General features: G+C 45.0%; 1 protein-coding gene across 2 annotated transcripts in view; it reads left to right on the forward strand.

Moving 5' to 3' along the window:
• The window catches only part of SLC28A1 (solute carrier family 28 member 1), a 55233-nt gene that overhangs the window by 18681 nt on the left and 10087 nt on the right, over positions 1–26465 (forward strand). For both annotated transcript variants that reach the window (XM_081290864.1, XM_081290863.1), the window contains 5 exons: positions 468–545; positions 13370–13450; positions 14866–14946; positions 17754–17879; positions 25182–25312. In XM_081290864.1, coding sequence (XP_081146990.1) covers positions 468–545; positions 13370–13450; positions 14866–14946; positions 17754–17879; positions 25182–25312 — 497 coding nt within the window. The remainder of the gene's footprint in view (positions 1–467; positions 546–13369; positions 13451–14865; positions 14947–17753; positions 17880–25181; positions 25313–26465) is intronic.

The following is a 26465-nucleotide window of genomic DNA, read 5'->3' on the forward strand; positions in this document are numbered from 1 at the left end:
GTGGACACAATATCTTTATTTTTTATTTTTATGTGGTGCTGAGGATCGAACCCAGTGCTGCACGCATGTTAGGCGAGCGCACTACTACTTGAGCCATGTCCCCAGCCCTTCTTTAATGTTTTAACAACTCTCATCTCAGGGTATTTAAAATTTTAAATTGACCAAAAAAGTATCTCTCCTGCAGAACATGCTCTGAAAGAACAATGATTGTCACTTTAGTGTCTGTTCCTAGGCAGTACCCCACCCTGACAGGGACGGGGCGGGTGAGGGGAGCTGTGTTTCAAGGGCAACCTGCCTGGGCCAGGGAAGGCCTGTGGCTTTGGCATCCCTCTCTCCCATCTGGACCAGGGCCAGGCCCCTGCTCACCCCAGCCTGGGACTCTGCCCACAGTTCCCTCTCTCCTTCCCTCCTAGACTCACCCCATGTTTGTCTAGTGTGTATGAGTGTACTTTTTTTTTTCCTTTCAGACCTTCCTGAGCTACACTGAGGCTGGCTCCAGCTTCGTGTTTGGGGAGACTCTGGTCAAGAATGTCTTTGCCTTTCAGGTGAGCCTCACTCTTGGTCTAAGGCAACTGCTGCCCAGGTCTCCAGCTAGTGGGGAGCCTGAGCCAGCTGGGTGGGGCCAGGCTGAGAGGAGAGGGCAAGGCCCCCAGCAGGGAGGGTTCTTGTGGGCACAGGCTGGATCTTGGAAAGTTAATGAAGCTTTAGCTCCTGGGCCCTGGGAGGGGCCCAGCAGTGCATTAAATTTAGGAAAGTCAGCTATTCTGTATGCTTTTCCCTAAAGATGAATATATGACAGAATTGCTGGGAGGCTATGACAAGAAGAGGAGGTGGGGAGCATGGGGATGGCTCCTGCTGAGACACTAGCCCCTAACATGCTGCAGGGACTCTGGGCCTATAAGGGACAGTTTCCAAAGGCTCAAACAGTCTTCTCATGCTGCTCTTCCTTCAAGGTCCCTCACAACCCACCTCTCTGCCAGGAAGCTGTTCTTTTTAGTTCAGCAGCAAACTATATCTCCCTCCTCCCCAGGTTTCTCTCTTTCCCAATCTCTCTTTTTCCAGCAAAAATTTATCGTGCATCTACTGTTACACAATGTTTTTCCCTATACTAGGAATTAAACCCAGGGGTGCTCTACCACTGAGCCACATTTCTAGCCCTTTTTATTTTTAAACTTTGAGACAGGTCCGGCCAAGTTGCCCAGGCTGGCCTCAAACTTATAATCTTGCCTCAACCTTCCAAGTCTCTGGGATTATAAGTATGCTGGCCACTGTGCCCAGCATACCGCCACACAAAATATTATAGAGGAAATTGAGATTGAATACACTGTTCTGTTTCAAAGCACTTAATTTCTAATAGTAGACACTGGCCCTAATTTAAAACAGGGCAGCCTGTGATGAGGATGCTACCGGTGTGACCCACTTTGCTGTACTGAGTGGAAATATGGTTGTATTTCTTCAGTTACCTGTTCAATCCCCTAAATACCTTGTTTATTGAGGACTCTAGTATTGTCTTTTTCTACCTCACACCCAAATTTTCTAGAGACACCCAGATTCACTCCAGGCTTAAGCTCCATTTCTAAATGCCAGGCAGAGAGAGAGAGAGAGAGAGAGAGAGAGAGAGAGAGAGAGAGAGACAGACCTGGGGCTCTGTTTACTCAGTACCTGACTCCAGTTTTCTGCCACTAATGTCATAGTACCATGGAGGAAAATTGCTGCTGCCTACCTGGTATGTCCTGGACCACTGTCCCTCAGAGGGACTATACAGGCCCCCATGTGTAGGTCCCAGAGGTTTCTGCTTTTTATCATTACTCTGGCCACTTTTTCCAGAGCCTTCCAACTCCTATGGGAGTGTTGGATCCAGGAAGCTTCCAGCCTAAGGCTTGGACTTGGCCCTGGACTTCTGCACTGGTATTGAGCCTAGATCCCCCTTCCCAGTTCTGACCCTGACCTCTGGTGGGTCCCCCTTGGACCCTTGGTGTCTGTTGGGCCAGCAGACTGTCTGAGGAATCTCCAGCCCATCTAAGGAGTTTTAATCATGCCAGCCATAAAAGGAAAGGGAGAGGACATTTCTTATCTTCTCAGGAGTCTTGTCTCCTGTACAGATTTTCCTATCATGTTTTCTGAGGTCAGTTCTGTATAAGATAGATATATGGGTAACCCCCCCCCCAGAAGTCCCCTAACACCACCCCCTTAAGGCAGTATAGGCTGCTCCCTTCTTATCTGCATAATCAAGAAGGGGGCCACCCAAGCTTGCAGGAAGAACAGTGAAGATCTGCTTCAGGGTGACTTCTTGTGGCCACAACACAGAAGCTCCAGCAGTTTCTCAGATTTCAAAACACACACACTCTGCAATTCCACCACCCAGGGCAGCTGGGTTCAGTACTGTAAGAGAGGCACAAAGAAAGTGCTTGGGGAGCCCCCTGTAGGGAGAGATTGTTGGTAACTAGAATCAGCAAGGAAGACTCCCTGAGGATGTGGCATTTGACATGGAGCTTCAGGACAGGGAGGACTGGGACATGTGGAGCTAGGAGCAGGAGGAGTAAATGGCTTGGACAAAAGCATGGAGGTGAGAATATGTTGGGATGTCCAGGGTACAGGGTTCAGTGTGAAAGCTGTTTTGAGGGAGCATATGTCAGCAAGTTTGGTCGGGCTATATCTTGAAGGGTCTTAAATGCCAGGCTGGGACATCTGGGTTTTGTCTCCAGTAAAAATGGAGCCATTGGAGATTATTTTATTGGAGTTTTGGATGGTTAACATGTCAATAGTTGGTAGAAAGGATTATAGCCATGATGCTGCAGAGAGAAAGAGAGAGGGACTGAGGTGGGGAGTGGGGGGGGGAGAGAGAGAATGGATATGTATGCAAGCAAGGAGGTTGTTTCATAATCCAGGAGAAAAGTCACCCAGGGGACACGGGATGGGGAACAGAGACAGCTGGGTGGAGCTCATTGCTTAGCTGTTGTGGTTGCATTTAGCTATTTAGGAAGAGGCTTGGATCTTACTCATCTTTGTGTCCTTTGCCCAATCTTGAACCCTACCCAGCTACTCCGCTCCTTACTCAATGACTGAACTAAGTGATGATTCTCATGTGCCCTGGGAAGCCCTCCTGCACCTTCTGGGGAAGCTTTGCTCCATGTGTCCCCTGCTACTAGTTGTATTCCATACAGCCAATCTCTCTAAGCTGGGCCACCATTGCCTTGTGGAAAGACCTTGAGTGGCTTTCCCTGTGCTCCAGTATCAGAGCTAAGATCTTTCTTCACCTGTCCCAGAGGGAGCCAGCACTTCTAGGGCCAAGAGATACACAGAGGATTGGAAGTAAATTCAGAGCCATTATAAACCATTTTGCCTTCCTCTATGCTTGACATCCTGGTGGACCAGAGAAGAAAAGCTTAGGGAAAAAGCAAAGGTTAAAGAAATCATAATAACAGTTCCCACTTACAGAAAGGGAATTTCTGCCACTCATTTCACCCTTACAGCAAATCTTCAGGGAAAATACTATTACTCCCCTTTTTCAGAGAAGGTTCAAAGTGACTTTTGCTCCTACAAGATCACAAAACTGGTGAGGGCTGGAGTCAAGATTGGAGCCCGGATCCAACACTCTTGCTTATTAGATTCAATGCCCTGATATCAGAGCTCTTTAGTTAATGGTAACAAAGGTTCCTTGACCTGAGGAACATTCATTGGTTCCTCCAATTTATAGGAAATAATATTCCTTAGGTCTACTCAGTTATAAGTGACAGAAACCCATTTGCAACTCACTCTAAAGGCAGGATTGGGAAGGGCTGCCTCTTATAAGGCTCACAAACTGAAAGGGCAAGGTAGAGCTGGTGAAGGCCAGAACTCAGGGCCCAGTTTTGCCAAGATCTCTGTTTACCTGTGGATGTCAACCCTATTCTCTCATACAAGATATGCTCCTGGCCCCCATATACTCATTCTCAAGGTGCAGCCCCCAGTATGGGGGCAACTCTTTTCTCCCAGCTCAAGTCCTAGGACAGATTCTGATTGGTCTGACTCAGATCATGTGACCACCCTTGGACCAATCACTAACCACAGAGCCTTGAGATACTGTAGTTGGAGCAAAATGGGTCTTGTGCTCACCCTTGAGGAAAGACAGGGCCAGAGCAGGACTCCATCACTGCACTTCCAATCAAGGGACATCTCCTTCCTCACACTATGAGTAGAAATCAGCAGGATCATGGTTCTCCTCCAAATATATAAAAAGTACCCTTCATAGCAAAAATGACCATTTGAAAAACATATCCATGGTAGTAAAAGACTGAGATTTGATATTCAGTTAAGAGAGAAATAATAAGTGTGGTGGATTTATCTTTAACCAGGCTCAGTATTTTGCAGTTGAACATGAAGAATTTTCTAGACCCTGGGAGATGATGATCTCTAGATAAATTCCTGGCCAATGCTAAGCCAGATGAGAGAGGTCTTAAGACAAATGCTTCCTGGCCACAGAATTCTCTTTCCTACCACAATAACTAATCACAAAATTTCATTCACACACTCTATCCATCTCTTTCTCTCTCTCTCTCTCTCTCTCTCTCTCTCTCTCTCTCTCTCTTACAACACACACACACACACACACACACACACACACACACACATATATATATACATACACTTTTCATGCTTTGGACTTGCCTTCAGGTGGGGATGGCTCTGTTGAGTGCTGAGTTCAATGGAAGACTCAGGAATTTTCCATCTGTTCTTGTGAATCATGTGGATCTAGGCCAAGGCCTATGGCAAACTCCAGCCTGGGGGAGACCTTAAATTCACTCAGACTGTCAGAATCTAAGCTATTTCCTAGAGTGCCATGGTCCTGCAGATGTCTTCTCCAGAAAGGTGAGTCTTTTTGTGGGACTTCTGCCTTCAACCTACTCTGGGCCTAGAGTCCAGCACTGTCAACATGGCAGCCACCTCTTGGCTAGATTAGCTTGATTAGTAATTCCACTTCCCTTCTAATGACTTTCCATCCACAATGCCACCCACCCCAGGCCCTGCATCCTTCTCATTCCTCACCAACCTAGGAACACACCCACTCATTCTCTCACTCTCCTGCAGCTTCTAAAACATGCTTCCATCTACTGAGCTTAGCAGTGCTGTTCAGTGCTCTCCCTGAGGAGCCCTCACTGTGAAGGAAGATGTTTCTGTCTCCTGAGAATTTTGTTGTGTTTGCCTGAGGCAGACTCCATAATCCCTAGTGGTCAGAATGTACACATACACACACACAAAAGATAAAATAAGATATGAATTGAAAGGTGAATTTGTGATTAAGGGGTTGTGGGCAACCTTAGTGAGCATGGTTTTCAGAGGGAGGAGTGGGAAGTGAGCGGAGGCTGGATCAGGACAGCTGAAAGGAGGGACATGGGACCATCGAGGCAAGAGAGCTCTATTGAGAATGTGGCATGCAGGCAGAGGACATGAGGGGGCAGATTGGAAAGGTCATCCTGGACACAAACAGGAAATCAGGAGACATGTCCAGTGGACAGCAGTAACCCAGTTTACCTGGACCTGCAACCCTTCAACTTCATGGCAGTAAACACCCCAAGCATACTGTTTACCCATCTCAAAGGAAGAACTTGGAGGACTCAATAGGGAGGTCTTGGGTACTTTATTATTTATTCACTTCTTGATAGTGGCAGGCTGGGATATAAGGGTTGCACCATGCCTACAAGTGAGGGGATAGTATGGGTCCCGTGCCCATTGAGCAGGTGGATTTCCTCATATGTTTTATGAGTGTATTCCTTTACTTTACAACTAGGGTCATTCTATCTCTTCTTAGGATTGGAGAAAAGTGGCCAGCTCCCTCTCTCTATTTCTTCATTATCACCTTCTTTAGAGTCTTTCTTATCTCGTTGTAAGCTTTCCTAGGAACTGGTTAGTGTTTAACCCAATACTCCACCCATTTAAGGCCTTAGAAGCCCCTTAATGTCCCTCACAATCTCAGACTGTCCCATATCTTCCAGATAGTTCTTGGGACAGGCACACTGCTCTCATATTCCATAACAGCAGTACAAAGAGCAAGAACCTGTCAGCAAGTATGCGTGGGTAATAAAGATAAGATTAATTTGTTTTGACACTGGAGTTACAGCATGAGAAATATTGTATTTTAGTCCAGTTCTGTTTTGTTCAAATCTATCCATCTCATTTGTAAGTTGGACTACCCAGGAAAGTCCTTGTGTTGCAGTCACATGGAGTTCTGAGCAGGTCCAACAGTCAATCTGATTGGTGTGTGTAGCTTCCAATACTCAGTCCAGGAATAGATTAATTACTTATAAGCTCCATATACAGGAGCTGATATTCAGGCTATTGTATGATCTTGTGTTAGTAAAGCAGCCTGAACAGTAGGCTTGCCTGGGTATAATATCAATTTGTTTGCACTTCAGGGATATAGAAAGAATAAGACACCTTGGGAATATATAATTGTCTTAAACTGATACACAGTATTCCTTGGGTGATGACACCCAAGAGTAACATCACATGTACTTGTGAGGGCCAGGTTCCCAACACAGTAGGATTTACTTATAAAATCAGACATTCGCCCTCCCCACAGGGGTTGGTAAGGCAAACCACTGGGGGCTGACTTGTACAGTCCATGGTCAACTAAGGCTTCTTGTCTTCAATGTGGAAGACAAGAAGACTCAGTTGTAAGTTGTTACTTGTTTCCCCTGACTGGTTTAAGAAATGCTCAATTTATTATAGCCTAAGGTATAATAGCCTTTATCTGCAACCATAAGGCTGGCAGCCATGGGTGAGATGATGTATGGGTTTCTCATTTGGTGTCCTCTGTGCCTCAGGCTGACAAGCAGCCCACAGCTGAATAGAGTTACTTTCAATCCTTAAGGCTTATTTCAGCAAGGCATTAATTCTTTCACCTAATCCAGCACCTGTTGGATTGTATGGCAGGTGGAAGATCCACAATATGTCCTAGCCTTGAGCCCACTGTTGTATGTTAATGACCTGTGAAATGGGTTCCTTGGTCATTCTCATTTAGCTGTGGTGTGCCATACCTGGCACTCAGCTGGATCAGTTCCTAAATTGTTGTCCTTTGATTGGCTCTTTCGCTGAGAAAGACTTAGATCAAGCCTGTAACTGTGTCCACACAAGTCAATACATATTTGGCCCCTTCTGAAAGTGGGAGAGGACCAGTACAAACTATCTGCCATCACTAAAGAGAGAAATCACCTTATTTGATATGCCCCTCTGTGGCATTTAGTCATCATCATGGTAGTGCTGAGAGCAGGCAAGACAGTTCTGACATGCAGCAGCAACATTAGACCTCATTAGGGGCAGCCTCCAGAGTGTCACAGCTGCCCACATACTCTTCTGACCTGTGTGCTTTAATCCACCATGTAGCCAAGTGGAAGTTTCTTTTGCTAGGGCTTCCTCCAGTGATCGTTTTTTTGTTTTTCTTTTAATATATTTTTAGTTGTAGATGAACATAACTTTATTTACTTATTTTTATGTGGTTCTGAAGATCAAACGTCCTACCACTGAGCCACAACCCCAGCCCTCCTCCAGCCATCTTATCTTTGCCAACTGGTGCTTTGTACAACCTTGCCTGGTGCTTCTTTGGTGATGGGTTCCTTGGCAAGAAGGGCAGCCTTAGTGGCACACAATTGTTTTTAAAAAAGCTTTAACATTCCTTTGCTCCTTTCCATAACTGTGACCCAAATACAATGGGGGTCTTATGTCCCTTCATCTGCTGCCATAAGCCCCATCCAAAACCATCCAGAGTGACATGGAGGGTAAGCTTAGCAGGTTTTGTTGTGCCCAGGGTCCCAAGAGCTTGTGCCTGTTTTACTGTCCATTTGGCCTGAGTAGAAGCCTCAGTATGCCAATCAGCCGAGTCCCACACTGCACCCCTCCTACACAAATTTTCTAGGGGTCTTAATATTGAGTGAGATGAGGGATGAGAGCCCTCCAATGACCCAATAGCCTCACACATTCTTGTATTTGTTTTACTGTGTTGGGAAATGGAAAATTCCTGAACTTTATTTATTACAGCCTGAAGTATAACCTTCGTCTTACCCAAACAACACCCAGAATTTCACCGACAAGTTGCGGCCCTGTACTTTGTCAGGGTTTATGGTCCATCCTTTCCTTGGAAATGAGTCAAAAGTGTGAGGGTAGCCTTGGTGAACACTTAACAAGAATCGGGTGTGATCGTTAGTTAAACATTTTTTTCAACTAAGGTTGGCATCAGGTTTGTTATTATACCATGACACCTTGGCAATGGAGATACCCTTGAGGTAACACTGTAAATATCCACCATCAGCCTTCCCACTTGAAGGCCAATGGGATTTGACTCTCTAGAACTTTATTTGTGATAAAGAAGGCATTAGCAAGGTCCAGCACACAGCAAGATGTTCTCAGCTGAGTACGTAGCTCTTCTAGAATAACAGCTATGTTGGGAACAGTTGCACAAAGTGGAAGGGTCACCTTATTTAATCTTCTGTAATCCACTGTCATGTACCAAGTTCCATCCTGCTTTCTTATCAGCTACACAGGGGAGTCAAAAAGGTCTGTGGGCTTGGAAAATTATATTTACTTTAGCAAATTCATATATAGTCTCCATTTTCTCCTAAATGGCCACTGATATTGTTTGGTGGAAACAATTCAGCAGCATTCAGGCAAAATAACAGAGAGTATTTAGCGTGCCCCCTGAATATTGACTTTACAACTGACATGTGTTCAATCTCATGGCAATGCAAATGGAACTCCCCTGCTGTAGTCGATAGGCATTTACTGCACAAGATATCGCCACTCATTATATTTTCAGGTGTGGGGGCTATAAACACTGGATAGGAGGTAAAGGGCAGGTGCCCAAACCACAGAGACCACATTATGGCTTGAACTCTTGCTGTTTTCCCCCCATATCCTTCAATAGCTGTTAACTTGCTGAGAATTTGTTAGGATTACTGTAAATCAATGTACACAGCTCCCATGTCCACAATGCTATTACTATGAATATTTTTGTTTGTTCTCTTTAGTTACATAACAGTAGAGTATATTTTGACATATTTATACAAACGTGTAGTACATCTTACTCTAATTAGGATCCCAGTCTTATGGTTTACATGATGTGGAGATTCACTGTGGTGTAATCATTTATATACACAGGAAAGTTATGTCCGATTCATTCCACTGTCTTTCCTATTCCTGTGAATAGTGGTCCTCCCTCCTCCAATAGGGAAGGCACCCCAAACCACATCAAGGTGGTAGCCAGTCTGAGATCCCCTCCTACCCTCCCCAGACTTCATGCCCTTTCTCAACTCCAGAGTTACCTCAACGTAGCCTTCTTTGGGATCCTGGCCAATCATGCCAATTATTCAACTCCAAGGTTGAAAATGCCCCAAGCATACAGTTTACTGATCCCAAAGGAAGAACTTGAAGAACTCAATAGATATTTTATTACACACTCCTCAGCGGTCAGGCTGGAATGCAATGGAGGGCCGTGGCAGGCCTACAAGCCAGGGAAATATAGAGGATAGGTTGCATGACCACTGCACAGATGAATTTCCTCAGATGTTTCTTAAGTACTTTACAACCAGGGTTATCCTGTTTAGATCCTCATCTAAAGATTAGAAATAAGTGACCAGATCCTCCTCTCCATTTCCGCTGTTATCACATTCTTTCAGAATCCTTTTATCTCACTGCAAGCTTTCTTAGGAACTGACCAGTGTTCAGGACTTATTTGGCTCTTCCTCAAAGGGAATTGTCATAGTCTACCTGGGATGCTATCACAAAAAAAAAAAAAAAAAAAAAAAACAGATTGGGTGGCAATTGAACAACAGAAATTTATTCCTCACAGTTCTGGAAGCTGGAAATGAGATCAGAGTGCCAGCATGGGTGGGTCCCGATGAGGGCCCTTTTCCTGGACATAGATGGTTTTCTCTCTGTGTCCTCACATGGTGGAAGGACAAGAGAATCCTCTGGGAGCTCTTTTATAAGAATATTAATCCCATTCATGAGAGCTCCACCCCCATGACTTAATCACTTCTCAAAAGCCCTCTTCCTAATACCACTGGGGATTAGGTTTCAGCATATAAATTTGTAGGGGGTGGAGGACAGACAACAACATTCAGTCTATAGCAGGGACACATGCTGCCCCTGAAGACAGAAGTACAAGATCTTTCTTGGGCAAACTCCTTTGGGTCACTGAGAACCAAAGCAACCTGTCTGGTGACCAGGAGGTCTCTGTATCTTTTCATGTAAGTGACTTTGGGCAGGTAGCCCACAACTTAGAGCCTCAGTGTGCCTATCTGTGAAGTGGAGACAGTTACTTTTACCTTAGTGGCTTTGAGGATCAACAAGTCACCGCACTTTGGTTACCTAGAACATAGTAGGACTTTATAATAAGCACATGGTAGGACTTGCTTGCACTTTTCTCATCCTTCCATGACAATACTGCCCTGAGCTACCTGTTCTTCTATCATATCATGCACTGCAGGTCCCAGAGGTGTTTCTGGGCTGGGAGATCATATTAGACACAGGGACCTTATTTAGTATTAAATACCCCACCTTAGAAAATCAGGGATCGCTTCTCTTCCATTTCCTCTCACACCCTAGAAAGTCACCACTTAATCCAAAACCCAGCTTCCTTTCCACCGAAAATCTCCATCATGCAGATAAAATATATCTCTTGGTGCTAAATCTGGATTTGGGTCCTGCCACCCTGAGTGCCTCCTTCCTGGCTTGTGTCCATCTCTGTGGCCCTGCCAGCTGCCCTGCTGTCCCTCACATGAGCAACTAGATGGGCAGTCTAGACAGTACGTGATCTTCTGTGCATCTCACTCCCAGGAAAACAGAATGATATCACCGCTCCGGTGGTGCTTCTAGCCCCAGGCAGTGGAGGAGTCACAGGGCAGGAAATGGATTTCTGGAGCCAGCCTCTGTGATCCCTGTCAGGTGACATCCGCAACTGCAGTGAAATTGGTGACAGATGTGAAGTGAAACAAGTCCAGATAAAAACTGGGGAGTTCTGGGAAAGGAGAGGATAGTCCCCCACCCCAGCCAGCAGGGCTTGCTTCTCATTTCCAGCCCAGCCAGCCAGAGCACAGGAGCTCCCTCTCACCAGGAACCTTCTTTGTATTCCCCTCGCCCCTCCTTTTTTTTTTCTTTGTGCAGTACTGGGGATTGAACTCAGGGGTGCTCTACTACAGAACTACATCCCCAGCTCTTTTTATGTTTTTTTTTTTCTTTTTTAAATTTTAAGACATTGCTGAAGCTGGCCTCAAACTTGTGATCCTCCTGCCTCAGCCTACCTACTCACTGGAATTATAGGCATGCACCACGATGCCCCATTCCCATTCGTTTTGAACGAGAACCTAAATTTGATTGCTCTAGACTCTTCCTTCTTCAAAATCAAATCAATAGGGCCTTGATCCTCACCCGCTTCTAGCCAGGCTGCTCTTCCTGCACAGCCCAGGGTCTTGAAAGGGCTAGCTGGACTCATTGCCTCTATGCCTTTTATTTCCTCCCCTCCTTGGGTATCCCCACCCTTCCTCTGATACTGCTCCCACCTAGATTGCCCGAGACTCCTGAATCGATAAGTGCCAACAATTAGCCTCAGGCCTTATCTTACCAGAGCTCTGAGGCACCCCTCAGCTGACCAGGCATGCCCTCTCAGTTTGTGTCACATGCCTCTTTGGTTGTCTTCCAACCTCTGGCTATTTCCCCTCTTTCCCCTCTTATCCTTCTGTGATGATGACCCCAGGGCCCCGTCCTTAGCTCCCGCTCAGCTCACCCCAGGCAGTTTTCTTAGTGTATCACATCCCATCATCTCACCCTTCACTTTTTATGGATGAGTCCCAACTTGATCTGACCCGGATTTCCCCTTAGCTCTTAACCCTTTTATCTAGCTTCCCACTTGATACTCTACTGGGATGCTCCATGGGCATCTCAAACCCATCAAGACCAAAGTGAACTTCACCCAGACCTCTCCCCTGCCTTTGCCCCTCTGCCTTGAGAAATGTCCACCTATTATAGAAAATTATAGAAAAGGCAGGGAAATTCAGAAATAGAGGAAAAAAGAAAACAAAATTCCCTCAGCCCCCACTCACAGAAGCCAGTCATTTGACTATCAGAGAGCACTGCCTTCCAGGTTCCTTTCTATATTTTTAATATTCCAATTTTCCCACTTAACATTTTAGCACAAGAATGTTCCCAGATTATTACCAATTCTGCATGACTTCAAAATTGATTAGTTAACAACTGTTTGGAAGATAACACATGAATAGAAAAAAGGCAAAAGATACAAAAAGGCAAAAGGTAAAAAAGAAAATTCTACTCCTCCCCAAAGCACCTGCTGACGCTGGTCACACTCATGTCCTAGTGATGTCCCATGTCACACAAGGCCAAAACACAATGCTCTCTCACTTTTTACCCCCGTAACAGCATGGCATACACCCCCCACCCCACAATACCCCACCCCCATATATCTTCTCTTTCTTTGCTTAACAAACTAACTTGGAAATCGGTCCAAAATTTCTATAGAAAGCTTCCTCATTCTTGTGTTCTGATTTAGTGCACCATTGTGTGGTCATGCCAGAGGTTATTAAACTAGTCCTCTGTCTTTTAGATATGTCAGTTTTTGCCAGTCTGAATTATAAATGAGATTACAATAAGAAAGCACTGGGGTGGAGCAGGGGCCTGGAAAGGAAGGAATAGATGTGAGGGAAATTTTGAAGGAAGAGGTAATGAATCTTGGAGTGAATGAAGAGGCAGGTTACAGATGGTAGTAGGAAGCAGGGTGACAGGACGAGGTGCTGGTTGCAGGTCCAGGATGAATCTATTCTGAGCTTGTTGGCGCTGAGTGGAAGTGGAACACCAGAATGCATTGGCCCAGAGTATGGGAAGGCAATAAAGGGCAGAATTATAAGCCAGACATTGAGCTCCTGGAGGAGGGGATGTGGTGCAAATGCTAGGTCCCAGGTGAGCTCCTAATTTAACCTTCAAAACAACCCTGAGAAGTAAGCATTTTATCCCATTCTGGAAACAAAGAAGCAAGTGAGCAAGTGGCACACTCAACCCCTGCTCCCAGCACACTGTATGTGGGGAGGAGAGAGGGAGTGTGGCCTGGTGGATGTTGCTATTGAGAGGAAATGGAGAGGCCCCCCTGCATAGCACCTGGGGTTTTCTGCACTAAAAATAGAGCTTCTTCCCTAATTGACAATGGTGCAGGTGAACTCGGTCACTCCAGGTCTGCCAGCCATAGGGGACCCAGAGCTTCTGTACAATACTGGACTTTTAGGCCTCTGAGAAGCAACGCCTTGGGATAGAATGGGCTGTTAGGGCCCTGCCTGGCCTCCTGCCACCTCCCTTCCTCTAACCTGGGGTCTTGTGCTCTCTTTCCTGGCAGGTTTTGCCCATCATTATTTTCTTCAGCTGTGTCATGTCAGTTCTCTACTATCTAGGCCTAATGCAGTGGGTAATCTTGAAGGTAAGTACCCTGCACCCAGGCCTGGGCTTTTTTGCAGTCACCAGCTCCCAAGGTCCACAGCCTCCCAAAATCCTTTGATTCCAGGGTTCATACTTTCCCCAAATCCCCTGCCCCCTGGGCCCTCACCTTCCCCAAATCCTTTGCTTCTGAGGTCTATACCTTCCCAGAATCCACTGCTCCCATGATGCCACATTCTTCCAGGACCTACCACTAACCAAACATCTTTCACAAGATCTCTGGTTATGATACTAAGAGAAATGGCACCCAGATCCAATGTGGTTTCCATGGGAGAGAGGGTTGTAGTCATTGGGCTTTACTGAGTTGTTAGGAAAAAATAAATAAAAATGACATACTCAAAAGATCTTGAGAGGGCTGGGAATGTAGCTCAGTGGTAAAGTGCTTGCCTGGTATGTATGAGGCCTTGGTTCCATCCCCAGCACTACTAATAATAATAACAATAATAATAATAACCTTGAGAGACTGTAACAGTGGGCCACAGTGAACAGACTTCACATGTAAATATGTCAAATTCTGTGCTTGTGTTCATAAAATCTGCTGCATAAAAACAGGATGCGGGAGACAGCATTGGACCTGGCAAAGATTCTGAGATTTTAGCTGATTAAGCTCAGCATAAATCAGCACCATCAGGTGGCTGCCAGGATGCAAAAACAACCTGTGCTTATGTTAAGAGCACACTTTGCATGGTGTGAGGGAGGTGACTGTCCCCAGATTTGGAGAATGTGTTCAACCTCAGGGCTGGTACAAATAGATTTTTAATCAAGAGAGTGAAAGGACTTGAAACCATGCCTTCCACAGAACAGTAGGCCTGGAATAGAAGAAATTAGGGATAAGAAAGCCATCTTTAAATACTTACAGAAGAGAGACTTTGGAAAGGGCAGCCAGGGAGGTACTAGCAGTGGAGAGAAATTTCAAGGGAAGCAGATTTCATCTTGACTAGAAAGGAAGATCTTTTTGATACAGGGTTTTCTAGAACCTTTTCCACAAAAACTCTAGTTCCCTAGCATGTTAATAAATATTACTGAAGCTAGGTGCAGTGACATGTGCCTGTAATCCCAGTGACTTGGGAGACTGAGGCTGGAAGATCGCAAGTTCCAGCCCAGACTGGGCAATTTAGCAAGACCCCATCTCAAACTAAAATAAAAAGGGCTGGGGATATAGCTCAGTGCTAAAGCACTTGCTTAGCATGAGTGAGTTTGGTTCCCAGACCACCAAAAATAATAAAATTAAACTTAAAAAGAGGTCACAATGGCAATGAAATTTCAATGTGAGTTTTGGGGAGGGCAATCAAAATATATCAATGTCCTGTGCTGGGCTGGGAGTTAGAAGACTTGCAAGACTCTCTGATTCTGGAGCTTGATAATTCAGCTCCTAAAAAGCAGCCTGCTTGCTTTTAGATTGCCTGGCTGATGCAGGTCACCATGGGAACCACAGCCACTGAGACCCTGAGTGTGGCAGGAAACATCTTTGTGGGCCAGGTGAGTACTATAAATTTCTCTAAGAGGGTAGAGGCCCTGAAGCCATGGAGCTCTGATTCAGTCCACTGAAGAGCCATTTAAACCTTCTCCCAAGGTCACCAAAGGCTGCTGTCCCAAAGGTCCTCCATATGGAGGCTATGCTCTTTGCCTAGCTCATGCCAGAGAGGACCTGCCTGGCACCTGCTGCCACCCTAACCCTAGGCTGACTTCATTAGCTTAGAGACTCACAAATCCTACATGAGAAAACTGAGGCTCCTGGGATAGGAACAGTGTGGTCAATAGCCTACAGTATAAGCCAAGACTTAGAATCCAGATTTTCTCCTTCCTCGCCAGTGTTCTTTCTGCTACACCATTTTGTCTTTTTTACCCCCACCGTCTTTCTGAAAGTGGATTTTCCAAAGTAAACATGACTCTGAAGGTGCCATGAGTCCCTACTCCCTTCAGGCCCAACCCTCTTGAGTGAGGAAGACTCTGGAGGCCTTTTCAGGGTCTATCCTGGCCCATCTACCTAACATTTGAGTCCCCGAGGGACACACTTGTCAAAAGATGCCATATTTGAATAGTTTATGAAACTTTGGAAACTATTTGCATCTTTTTTTGCTTTGGTATGTGTTGATTTCAATTTTTTTGTTTTGTTTATTTTTAGCCAACTAAGACAGATGTGCTGACAGGCAGAGTGTCCCAAATATTCCTTAAAATGTTCAAAATAGGGCTAGGGATGTAGCTCAGTGGCAGAGCACTTACCTAGTACATGCAAAGCCCTGGGTTCAGTCCTCAGTACTAAATAAATTAATAAATAAATAGAGTAAGAAAGAAGACACTGATATACAAAGGCATTTACTTTATATGAGAGGCTGCAAATGCAATCTGTTTCTACTGATAAAATATAAATTGCATTGAATGTGTCACTGGGTGACATAAAGAGCTCCCAAGGTAAATTAACTTTGCACAAGTGGTTGGTCAAGTTGACCTAGATTTCTGCCTCGTTTCCTTCAAGGGGAGGAGATGGGGAACCTTCAAAAATTACTGGCATCATTTCAACCTGTAAATGTGTCCACTCCCTCCCTAGGGGTTTGCACCAGCCCCGTTGCTTTAAATGTTTAATTAATTAATTGATTTTTTGAGCTACATTGCCCAAGCTGGGCTGAAATTTGATCCTCCAGCTTCACTCTCCTGCATACCTGGGATTACAGGTGTGCACCACCATGCCTGCCCTTAAATGCTTGAAATGTCTCTCATATCCCACTCTGGAGCCCTGAATTCTCCCCTGAACTTGACTGACATGTCAACTGGTTTCTTATCCTTCCTCTTGGATATCTCAAATTCAGTAGGCTAAATCGTAAATACAGGACGCTTGACTTTCTCCCTCATCACAGCTGTGCCTCTTTCTAAGACTTTCCCTTCTCGGTAAATTATGTCACCTTCCACCACGTTGTTCAAGACAGAACTCAGAGCCATCCTTCCTTCCTCTGCTTCCCTTGCTCCATGCACCCCCACCTGTCAGGAAGTCCTGCAGCTCTGCCTCCACATCACATGCACACTTGCCCTCTGCCCTTTTTCCTTGCTACTAGCCACCCCGTCTCTCACCTGGATGGTGCTTTCACCTGCCTGTTCGCCCTACTTCCATCCCACCTCTCCTATCCATCCTTTTTTATATCTGCCTGAGTGACCCATCAAAAACACCCCTAAGGGCTGAGGATGTGGCTCAAGCAGTAACGCACTCGCCTGGCATGCATGGGGCGCTAGGTTCGATCCTCAGCACCACATACAAATAAAAAAAATAAAGATGTTGTGTCCACTGAAAACTGAAAACTAAATATTAAAAAATTCTCTCTCTCTCTTCACGTCTAAGGCCAGGTGCAGTGGCACACATTTGTAATCCCAGCAACTCAGAGCCTGAGGCAAGAGGATCACAAGTTCAAGGCCAGCTTTAGCAACTTAGCAAGACCCTGTCTCAAAATAAAAATTTAAAAAGGGGTTGGGGATGCAGCTCAGTGGCAGTGAGCTTACTTACCATGCATGAGACCCTGGGTTCAATCCCTACTACTATAAATAAATACCTCTAACTACTAAGCATGCTTTTATTCCATCTCTCTATTTCTAATTACATTATTTATCTACTTGGCTCCTTATTGATTATCCATAACCTCTCTCCCTCCATAAAACCCCTCTCCCACCTTCCACTGCTCCCAGGATATAAACTATTTATCATGGTATCCCCATCCTACAAAACAGTGCCTAGAACATAGTAGGTGCTCCATAACTGAATGGATAATGGATAATAAGGGGCTCCAGGCTTCCCCACATGCTCTGAAATAAACCCACCTTGCATACCCTGTCTCGTTTCTTTACAACAAGCCTCATGGCTTTATGAGAAGCTCAGGCCTGGAGTTAACCTGTGCTTCCCCCCACCACCCCTTTGCATGAGCACAGGTAATTCTCGGCACCTCTCTGAAACTCTCTTTGCTCTCCTGGAAATGGGATGCCCAGTTCTGCCTCAGAAGGTTGAGAGTTATGACAGTGAGGTGCTTAGTAGGGTGCCTGTCACATGGCAGCATTCCACACATGGGAGCATTATCAAACCAAGAGGGAGGCACGGGGGACCTTCCATAGAAGTGAGCCAACACGGAGGTTCAGAGAGGCTCAGCCAAGTACAGACCACAGTTCTGACCTCACCACCCCCCCATGTCTCTTCCCTAGGGATTCCTCAATGCTTACTCTGACCTCCTGGCTCTCAGGGCAGGGGCTGGGCGGGGAAAGTACCCAATCACCCCAGCTCAGCCCTCTGCCATGTTTCCCATTTGTAGACTGAGGCTCCTCTACTGATCCGGCCCTACTTGGCAGACATGACGCTCTCTGAAGTCCATGTGGTCATGACTGGAGGCTTTGCCACCATCGCGGGAAGCCTGCTGGGCGTCTACATCTCCTTTGGGGTAGGGACAACTTTCCCTCTGCTTGGCTATACTGAGGGCCAGAAACCCACATTTGGGGGCACCCCATGCAGATCTGGGCCAGGTCATCCCTGGGATGTCCTCTCTTAGGCCTCAAGCTCAGTTGCTGGGCTGGTGTGAGGAGACACCTCACCTGAGTGACACAGTCCTGAAGGGCTGGACCATTTGTTCATTCTTTTTACATGATCACTGGAGACAAAGATTCCCAGGGTTCTCTTTACTGAGCACCTACTACATGCCAGGCAATATGCTAGACGTTTTAGTATCCCCATTTTACAGTGAGAAAATTGAGGCTCAGAGAACAAGTAATGCTTAAAGCTAGGATCTGAGTCCAGATATATGTGATTCCAAAATTCATGCTCATTTCTCCAAGAACTCACACCTAGGCTGTCCATGGAAGGTCTGTGTTACTCTCCACCAATTGCCTCCCCACAATCTTTGGGCTCAGGTCCTTCCTCTTCTCTTAAATTATTGCTGTGCAACTTACAGAGCACAGTGCGTTCATAGGTTAAATTCCAGTGGTATGAATTGGTCCCTTGAATCAACCACAGTACTACTTCCTGGTAGGTAGAAAGGAATCTTCAAATGTGTTCCCTACAAATTGCTGAGTAACAATGTTATATATTTATAATATACCTTGTTCCTACTTTTGCTTTCATATACAAATTGTCAAAATCTTATTTTTTTTAACAATCAAAGAAATTCTTGGTTATTGTGGAAGTGAATAAAGTTTTTAGAAATTTCTTTTCCTGCCAGATACATTTGTGCATGCCAATAATCCTAACTGGGGAGGTTAAGGCAGGAGGATTGCAAGTTTGAGGACAGCCTAGGCAACTTAGAGCTGCAGTAACTTAGAGAGAACTTGTCTCAAAATAAAAAAAAAAAAATTAAAGGAATAAGGGAGGTATTTCAGTGGTAGCATGCTTTTGGGTTAAATCCCCACTACTCAAAATAAATAAATAAATAAATAGATAGATAAATAAATAAATAAATAAAATAATAAAATAAAAAACCTCTCTCTTCCTTACTGGTGGCATATGGCTGTAGTCCCTGCTACTGGGAGGCTGAGGCATGAGAAACTGCTTCAGCAACAGAAGTTCAGGGCCAACCTGCACAACATAGTGAGACCTTGAGAACCCTGTCTCATTATAAAACAAATCCATGGTGACTGCTTTTAATTGCTTAAAACAATGGTTCTCAAAGTGTGGTTCATGGACCAGTATCATCTGAGAATTTTTTTAAATGTCTATACTTGGGCCCACTGCAAACCTACTGAGCAAGCCTTCCAGTGACTCTGATGCTAGAGACTCACTGACTTAAAATATGTCATTCCAGATCCTTCTGTGCAAATAGTGATTTATCTACACCTGAATGCACACACACTTTATTTCTTTATAAAAGATGAGATACTTCTACCCATACTTTTCTGCAACTTGCTTTTTTCTTATATATTCTGAGCATGACACAAAAATACAGAAGTATAAAGAAGGTTGACAGTGCTAATAAAAATGGAAAACATTCTGTATGGACAAAATCATTACACGCAGAAGGTAGGGAACATCTATATTTAAAAAATTATCTGGTGAAAATGGTTATTATAAAAAGTGTGCAGATGTTCAAAGAAACTAAAACAATATTTACTTCATGTTTTTTTTCTAAATGAGTCACAATACTTTGCATACCTCTGAATTGCAAGGATGTGGGGTGCTTATCCACTCGTTGTGGGAATAAAATTTGCCGGAGTCTCTGTGGAGAACATCTATCTATCAGTCAATTTAAAAATGTTCCTTCCCAGCTGAGTACAGTGGTACACTCCTGTGATCCCATTGATTCAGGAGGCTGAGTCAGGAGGACCACAAGTTTGAGGGCAGCCTCAGCAACTTAGGGAGGCCCTAAGCAAATTAGCGAGATCCTGTCTCAAAATTAAAAATAATTTTGGTTTAATGGGTTTAATACCAAGTAGAAAAAAAAAAGTTTCTTCCCCTTGATCCAGCTAGGGAGATTATGATACAGAAATGTTTTCACAGATGTTTTAAAATGCAAAATTTTGACATTAGTTCTAGTAGCAAGAAACTTGGAAACAACCTAAATGTCCAACTTATTGTTGGGATAATAATAATAATAATCCAATAATAAGCTGGATGAGTGAGTGAGTTAGTCCATATCCAATGTGTGCCACTCAGTGCTTAGAGTGAGGAAGGTTGTGGGTACCAACTGAGCTATCTTTGCTTGCCCCTCCCCCCGTACCATGTGTATATAAGCACTGAAAGGACAGAATGACCCACTGTCCCATTCACAGTCCCAAATTCCACCTCTCCCATTTATGATCTTGGGGTGGCTGGTGGGGATGGATGACAGGACAAGCCAGCCTACCCCTTAGTCCCTCTTTCACTCAGGACCTTTGACCACACCAGTAAGGTCAGCTCCATATTTCCATGAACTACCTGGGCAGAATTGGTGGTTGTGTGACTTTTAAAGAAGGCCCCTTGCACTCTGTGGCTTTGTCTTCCAGCCTGGCACCCTCCTGTTTAGTATTCCAGAACCATCATTTGATTTGCATCTTGTCTTACCAAGATCCAAATGCATCCCTGCCTACCCTACCACCAATGGTTTTTTGGAAGGAATTTGATATTTCAAATTGGGAACTCAGAACTTTGTTCCTAAAACCTTTTTCATGGTGAAATAATAGGGAAAGGGAATGACATAATATTTTTGGTGACTTAGGGCCTTTAAATGTTTTTATATTTCTCAGGGCTCCAAAGTCAGTTATAAGAACATGCCTGGTATTCTTTTTAGCACATGGGCATTGCCGAGACTTCTACCATTACTTAAAAGTTAACTATGGGCACTTCTAAACTTACAATGGGGCCACATCCTGATAAACCCATGGTGAGTTAAAAATGCATATACTTCACTTAACCTATGGACCATTCTGACTTAGCCACATAGTGCGCTGCATGCAGAGCATTGAGATGTTTCCTTGGACTGGACCATTGGCTCAGCTGCCCGAGAGCTGCTGCCACCAGCATTGCATGAGTATCTTGCATATTATTAGCATATCACTTGCCGAATGTGACTAGCCCAGGAAAGATCAAACTTCAAAATTCAAAGTACAGGGCTGGGGCTGCAGCTCAGTGGCAGAGTGTTTGCCTAGCATGCATGAGGCACTGGTTTGATCCTCAGCACCATATAAAAATAAGCAAATAAAGTAAAGGTTACAAAAAAATTAAAACCAAAAAATTCAAAGTACAGTGTCTATAGTGTGTATAATTTTCACACTATCTTAAAGTTAAAAATCAGTCAGTTGAAACGTTGTTAAGCTGAAAATGATCTGTGCTGGAAGAACTCCCTCTCTTTTACACAGTCTGGCTTAAAACTTCTTCCCTTTTTTCTTACTCCAGAGTCCACCCAGTCCTGGGCAGTCTGGCCTCCTAACTGACAGGGCCTCGATGCCCACCTCCTTTAGCTCCACAGAATGTGCAGAGGCACCCAGGATGAGCCATGTGATCACAGATTTCTGGGTTTGGAAGCCCCTGGCTACAGCCATAGTGGCCTGGGGAGGAGAAGGTCACCTAACACCTTCCTCCTTCCTTCTCCTTCCCTCTTCCTACTGGATCCACCTCAAATCTGGTTCCAGAGCAGCTCTCTTCTGCCCCCACCTGGCTCTGGGCCTCCTTTGCCCAGTCCTGGGCTTTCCCCATGGTCTCCTCTCAACTCCTTCTCCAGGCTAGCTCCTCGGGGTATCTCTGGTTCTTCCCTCAACCCCTGAATTCCAGATAGATCCCTCTTGCTCTCTCCTCCAAGCTACCAGTTTCTTAAGACCTTTCTCTTTATGGCTCAACTTCTAACTCCCTTTTCCTCACCCTTCCTATGGCCCATATCTGGATAGTTCCAGACCCACAGGGTCCAACACAATGGCCACTAGCCACATATGGCTATTGAGCACCTGAAATAAGGTTAATCTGAAATGAGATGTGCTGCAAAACTTATCACAGAAAAAATATAAGATATTTTATTAATAAGTTGGTGCTGATTACATGGTGGAAAGAACATATTTGGATATATATATTGTGTTAATTAAAACATTATTAAAATTGAATTTCAACTATTTCTTTTTACTTTTTAAAATGTAGCTACTAGAAAATGTGAAATTATGGATGTGCTTCCCTTTATATTTGTATTGGACAATGCTGGTCTAGGCTTTCTCCCATGGTCCCCAGCTCCAAGGGGTCACTCAAAGGAATTATTTCAATTGTGACCTCCACATATGGCTCCGTCTTCACTGTTTTCCCCAAGCCTCTGGAGTAGGCACCAGCTTTCTGTGCTGACGCCTAGAAACTCACATCTCTACTCTGGCTCAGAGGCCACCCTGAGCGAGAACCAGATGTGTACCTCAAGCCCTGAAAACAGGCTGGCCAGTGACATGAATTAGTTGTCCACTCAAGTTCCTCAATGAGTTGTGCAAGAGTGGATGCCTCAGAGACAGGGTCTGTGAGCTACTGCTTAGTTTCCACATCCGCAAAAGAGCAGACCTACTGGCCACCTCCCAGCAGTATAAGATTAAAGGCAATAATAGGCAGAAAATGCTTAAGAGCATGGTGTTAAAGAAGTAGTAGTTCTTTTCCTGACATATTGGAGTCAGAAATCTGTCCCACATTTTATGGTTTGTACTGGGTTTATTTCCTTTCTCAGTAAAAATCCTTTCGAAAATTGAAGCCGAATGTTCTTATCCTCTCTCTCTCTCCATGGGACTTTGTGGGTAGAGAGTGGAGGTCGTTGGGCAGGGGAAGGCCTAGGATGCTGGGAAAGAGGAAATGGATTCCTGAGCTGGTGCCTGGGAGGCAAGGCTGGGGGACAGCATGACCCTGCAGAGTGGCTGGCAGTGGAGGGCCACACATGGGCTGAGCCAGCACCCAAATTGACTGACTGTACAAGACTCAGCCCTTTCTACAAAGAGCAGGGAATGACCAGCTGTGGTCACAACCAGCCCACTTAAAGGACAGAGTCCAGCAATATGACAACGGCAGAGTGTGTGCCTACTGGGAATCAAGTTTATAAGCCAGATGTAATCTCTAAACTGGAGGAAAAGGCAATGTCATGTCTGGCAGAGGGGAAAGCCCATGACAGATATAACACTGTCCCCCTGGAGGCAGGCAGCCCAGGAGGAAGCAAGTGAAGTCCCCTGCCCCCAGGTAGGCTTTATCCTCTGAGTTTCCAAGTACCTGGCCTAAGGAGGTGTCAGGGCTGCTGCTGGTTCTTGTTTGTGTTTCAAGGGGTGTCTGCATTTCATTGAAAAGAAACCACGGGGGTTTAGAAAAAGAAGGCACAGCCTGTGTATCAGAGCCTGAGATGGTCTCTAGCCCTGGTTCCTCATCTGCACTTCCTGTACTTCCCTTAGATAAGCTGTCCCACCATTTCTTCTGTACTCTGCTTTTATTAGCAGAGCATATGTCTTCAACTTACCTCCCTACTTCTTTTCCTTTTTATTAAAAATTTAAAAACTGAGATTGGCAGCTACTTGGGAGGTTGAAACATGAGGATCACAAATTCAAGACCAAATAAAATATAAAAAGGGCTAGAGATGTAGCTCAGTGGTAAAGTGCCCCTGGGTTCAATCCCCAGTACCAAAAAAAAAAAAAAAAAAAAAAAAAAAATCCAAAACAACAGCTGTCCACAGAGGCACGTGCCTGCAATCCCGGCAGTGAGGGAGGCTGAGTCAGGAGGATCACGAATTCAAAGCCAGCCTAGCAAAAGCAAGGCACTAAACTCAGTGAGACCCTGTCTCTAAAAAAAAAAAAAAAAAAAAAAAAAATACAAAATAGGGCTGGGGATGTGACTCAGTGGTCGAGTGCCCTGGGTTCAATCTCTAGTACCCACCCCACTGCAAAAAAAATCCAAAACAACAGTGATTAAACAAACAAACAAACAAACATGCTATTGGCTTAATATAAACTTAAAGGAGAAAAAGACTATTTTGCTGTTCTGGGTATTGTAAAGATGTCAAAATGCACCAAGAAGAGAAAAATGACTCCTCGCCCCACTTGCCAGCCATGGGCAATTTTGGAGTATTTCTGACCTTTTTTTTTTTTTTTTTTTTTTTTGACTATTTTTTTTAGAGCAACAAAATTGAGAGCAAGATAGAGAGATTTCCCATCTATCTCCTGCCTTCACGCTTGCATATTCTCCTTGTCACCAACATCTGCTCTTCTTTTTATGCATAGTTTTGGAGTTGTCTTTCTCCCATGGTTGTGGTTCTGCTCTATGTGCAGTTTTGTGGGCACTTCCTTGTGTCATCAGGAGACCTTGTAACTGTGGTTTGTGATGGCAGCCTGACTGCGTTTAGCCATTCTTCCAATGTTAGATGTTTGAGTCGCTTCTAGTTTTACCATTTGTAAACAACAGGTTGGGGTGGGGGAAAGTGCCTCATCTATCTCTGTGGAAGAGAACAGGGAAAGCAAAGGGTTTCGGACCACAGTGAGGATAAAGCTTCTGGAAGGGAAAACTCTAGGAGCTGATGCTTCACCGTCTTGCTGGGGAGGGCTTTTATAGGGTGGCTCCCAGAGGCAGACCCAGGACCACAGATGGCTCTTAGAGGAGGCAGATTTCCTAACAGTTCCCTAACTGCAAGAGAGGGTGTGATGAGCCGCCCTGAAGTGGTGAGTTCCCCATTATAGTAAGTATTCAAAGATGGATCCAATTCAGGGATTATAATCCCACACAGTACATAACCTATGACAAGGTTGAATTGGGTGACATCTTTGATCTGTCTCAACTCTCAGGTTCTGGAGCTTTGTTTGATCCATCACAAACCCTTTAGTTAATGGAAATCTCAGCTCATGGGCATGAGGGGTTAAAGAGAGACAGTCTAGAAAGGAAGGAAGAACCTTGAACCTGAAGCCAAAAGATATGATGAGTTTTAATTCTTTTATAGGTAGGGAAACTGAGGCCCCAAAGGATTAAATATGGTTTGCCCTCAGTTTCCCTAACTTTAAAATGTGGGTAACAAACCTTCCCTTTCCCCACCTATAAATGGGGGGGGGGGTAACAATACTTGCCAGGCCCAGTTTACAGAAGTACTGGGAGGAAATATGTGAGCTTTTACATGTAGCCTGTGACCCTCTATACATAAAAGGTATAATTATTAGTACAATGACAATGACAATGAGGACATTAATGACAATGAGGATATACCAGTGGGACGGAGTACACATTTCCCCTGCTGCCCTGGGTCACTCTCCTTGGCAGTGGCCCTTTCCTTTAACTGTCCTCTCTCTCATCTTGCAGATCGATCCTGCGTCATTAGTTGCTGCCTCTGTGATGGCTGCCCCTTGTGCCTTGGCCCTCTCCAAGCTGATGTACCCAGAGGTGGAGGAGTCCAAGTTCAAGAGTAAGGAAGGAGTGAAACTGAGCCACGGGTGAGAGCAGCAAGGGGGGCTGGCAGAGAGGGCGGTGGTGCCCGGGACCCAGAGCAGAGGTGGAGGGCAACAGCATGTGTTCTCTCTGCCTATTACTGTCTTCCTGGGGCTAGGACCACCTCTGCAGTCACTGCTCTGATAGTGGCTTCACTTGCTAAAACAGACTCCAGTTCTCACGTCTTACAACAGACTGGTCAAAGCCTGTGGGTGGGGCCCGGCTACTAGGGATGGGGCCGGGTCCCTGGGGGTGTGGCCTGATGTGGGAGGGCCCTAGAAAGGCTCCGGGCCAAGTTCCCTGTGTGCAGAGCTCTGACCACCAGGTGGCACCGCGTACTGATATATAAGAGCCAACTTGATGTCAGTGACTACTAACATGTCATCACCATGGTCTTAAAAACTTTTAATCGGGGGCCTGCGGGGGCAGGGGGTGTGTCGGAGGACCTCCTGAGTGCTAAGCAAATGCTCCACTCCTGAGCTACACCCCCAGCCCATATTAATCCTTTTAAAATATTGGAAAGATCCAGACGCCATGGTGCATACCTGTAATTCCCGCAACTCGGGAGATTGAGGCGGGAGGATCCCTAGTTCGAGTCCTTGCCTCAAAATAAAAAGGACTTAGGGTGCAGCTCAGTGGTAAAGGGTCCCTGGGTTCAGTCCCCAGTACCAAAAATAAACAAACAATAAAATAAGATTAAAAATAAAATAAAGATATTGAAAGGGTACCACTTTGGATTAATATGCTTGAGGACACAATGGGTAGCCCAACCTCAAACCTCCTTGAAGCTCTATAGCAGCACTCTCCTACGGAAATAGACTGCTAGCCATGGGGGTCTATCGCTTTACATTCTCTAGTCACTGTCTTGAAAACAGTAAAAAGAAACTGGTGATTTTAATAAAATATTTTACTTAGCCAAATGCATCTAAAATATTGCCATTTCATCATATATTCAGTGTAACTAAGGATATTTTGCATTTTTTAAAATATGAAATCCTCAAAAATCTATATATTTTACACTTAAAACAGAACTCAATTTGGACCAGCTTCCTTTCAAGTGGTCACGAGCCATATGGGGCTAATGGCTGCTGCCATGGCAAGTGCAGTGCTAGAAGTGTGGGTCTTATCCCAGTGCTGGCTCCTTCCTTTGGGTCTCAG

Source organism: Spermophilus citellus, assembly GCF_964194105.1.
Source record: "Spermophilus citellus genome assembly, chromosome: 4".
Taxonomy (NCBI): Eukaryota; Metazoa; Chordata; class Mammalia; order Rodentia; family Sciuridae; genus Spermophilus; species Spermophilus citellus.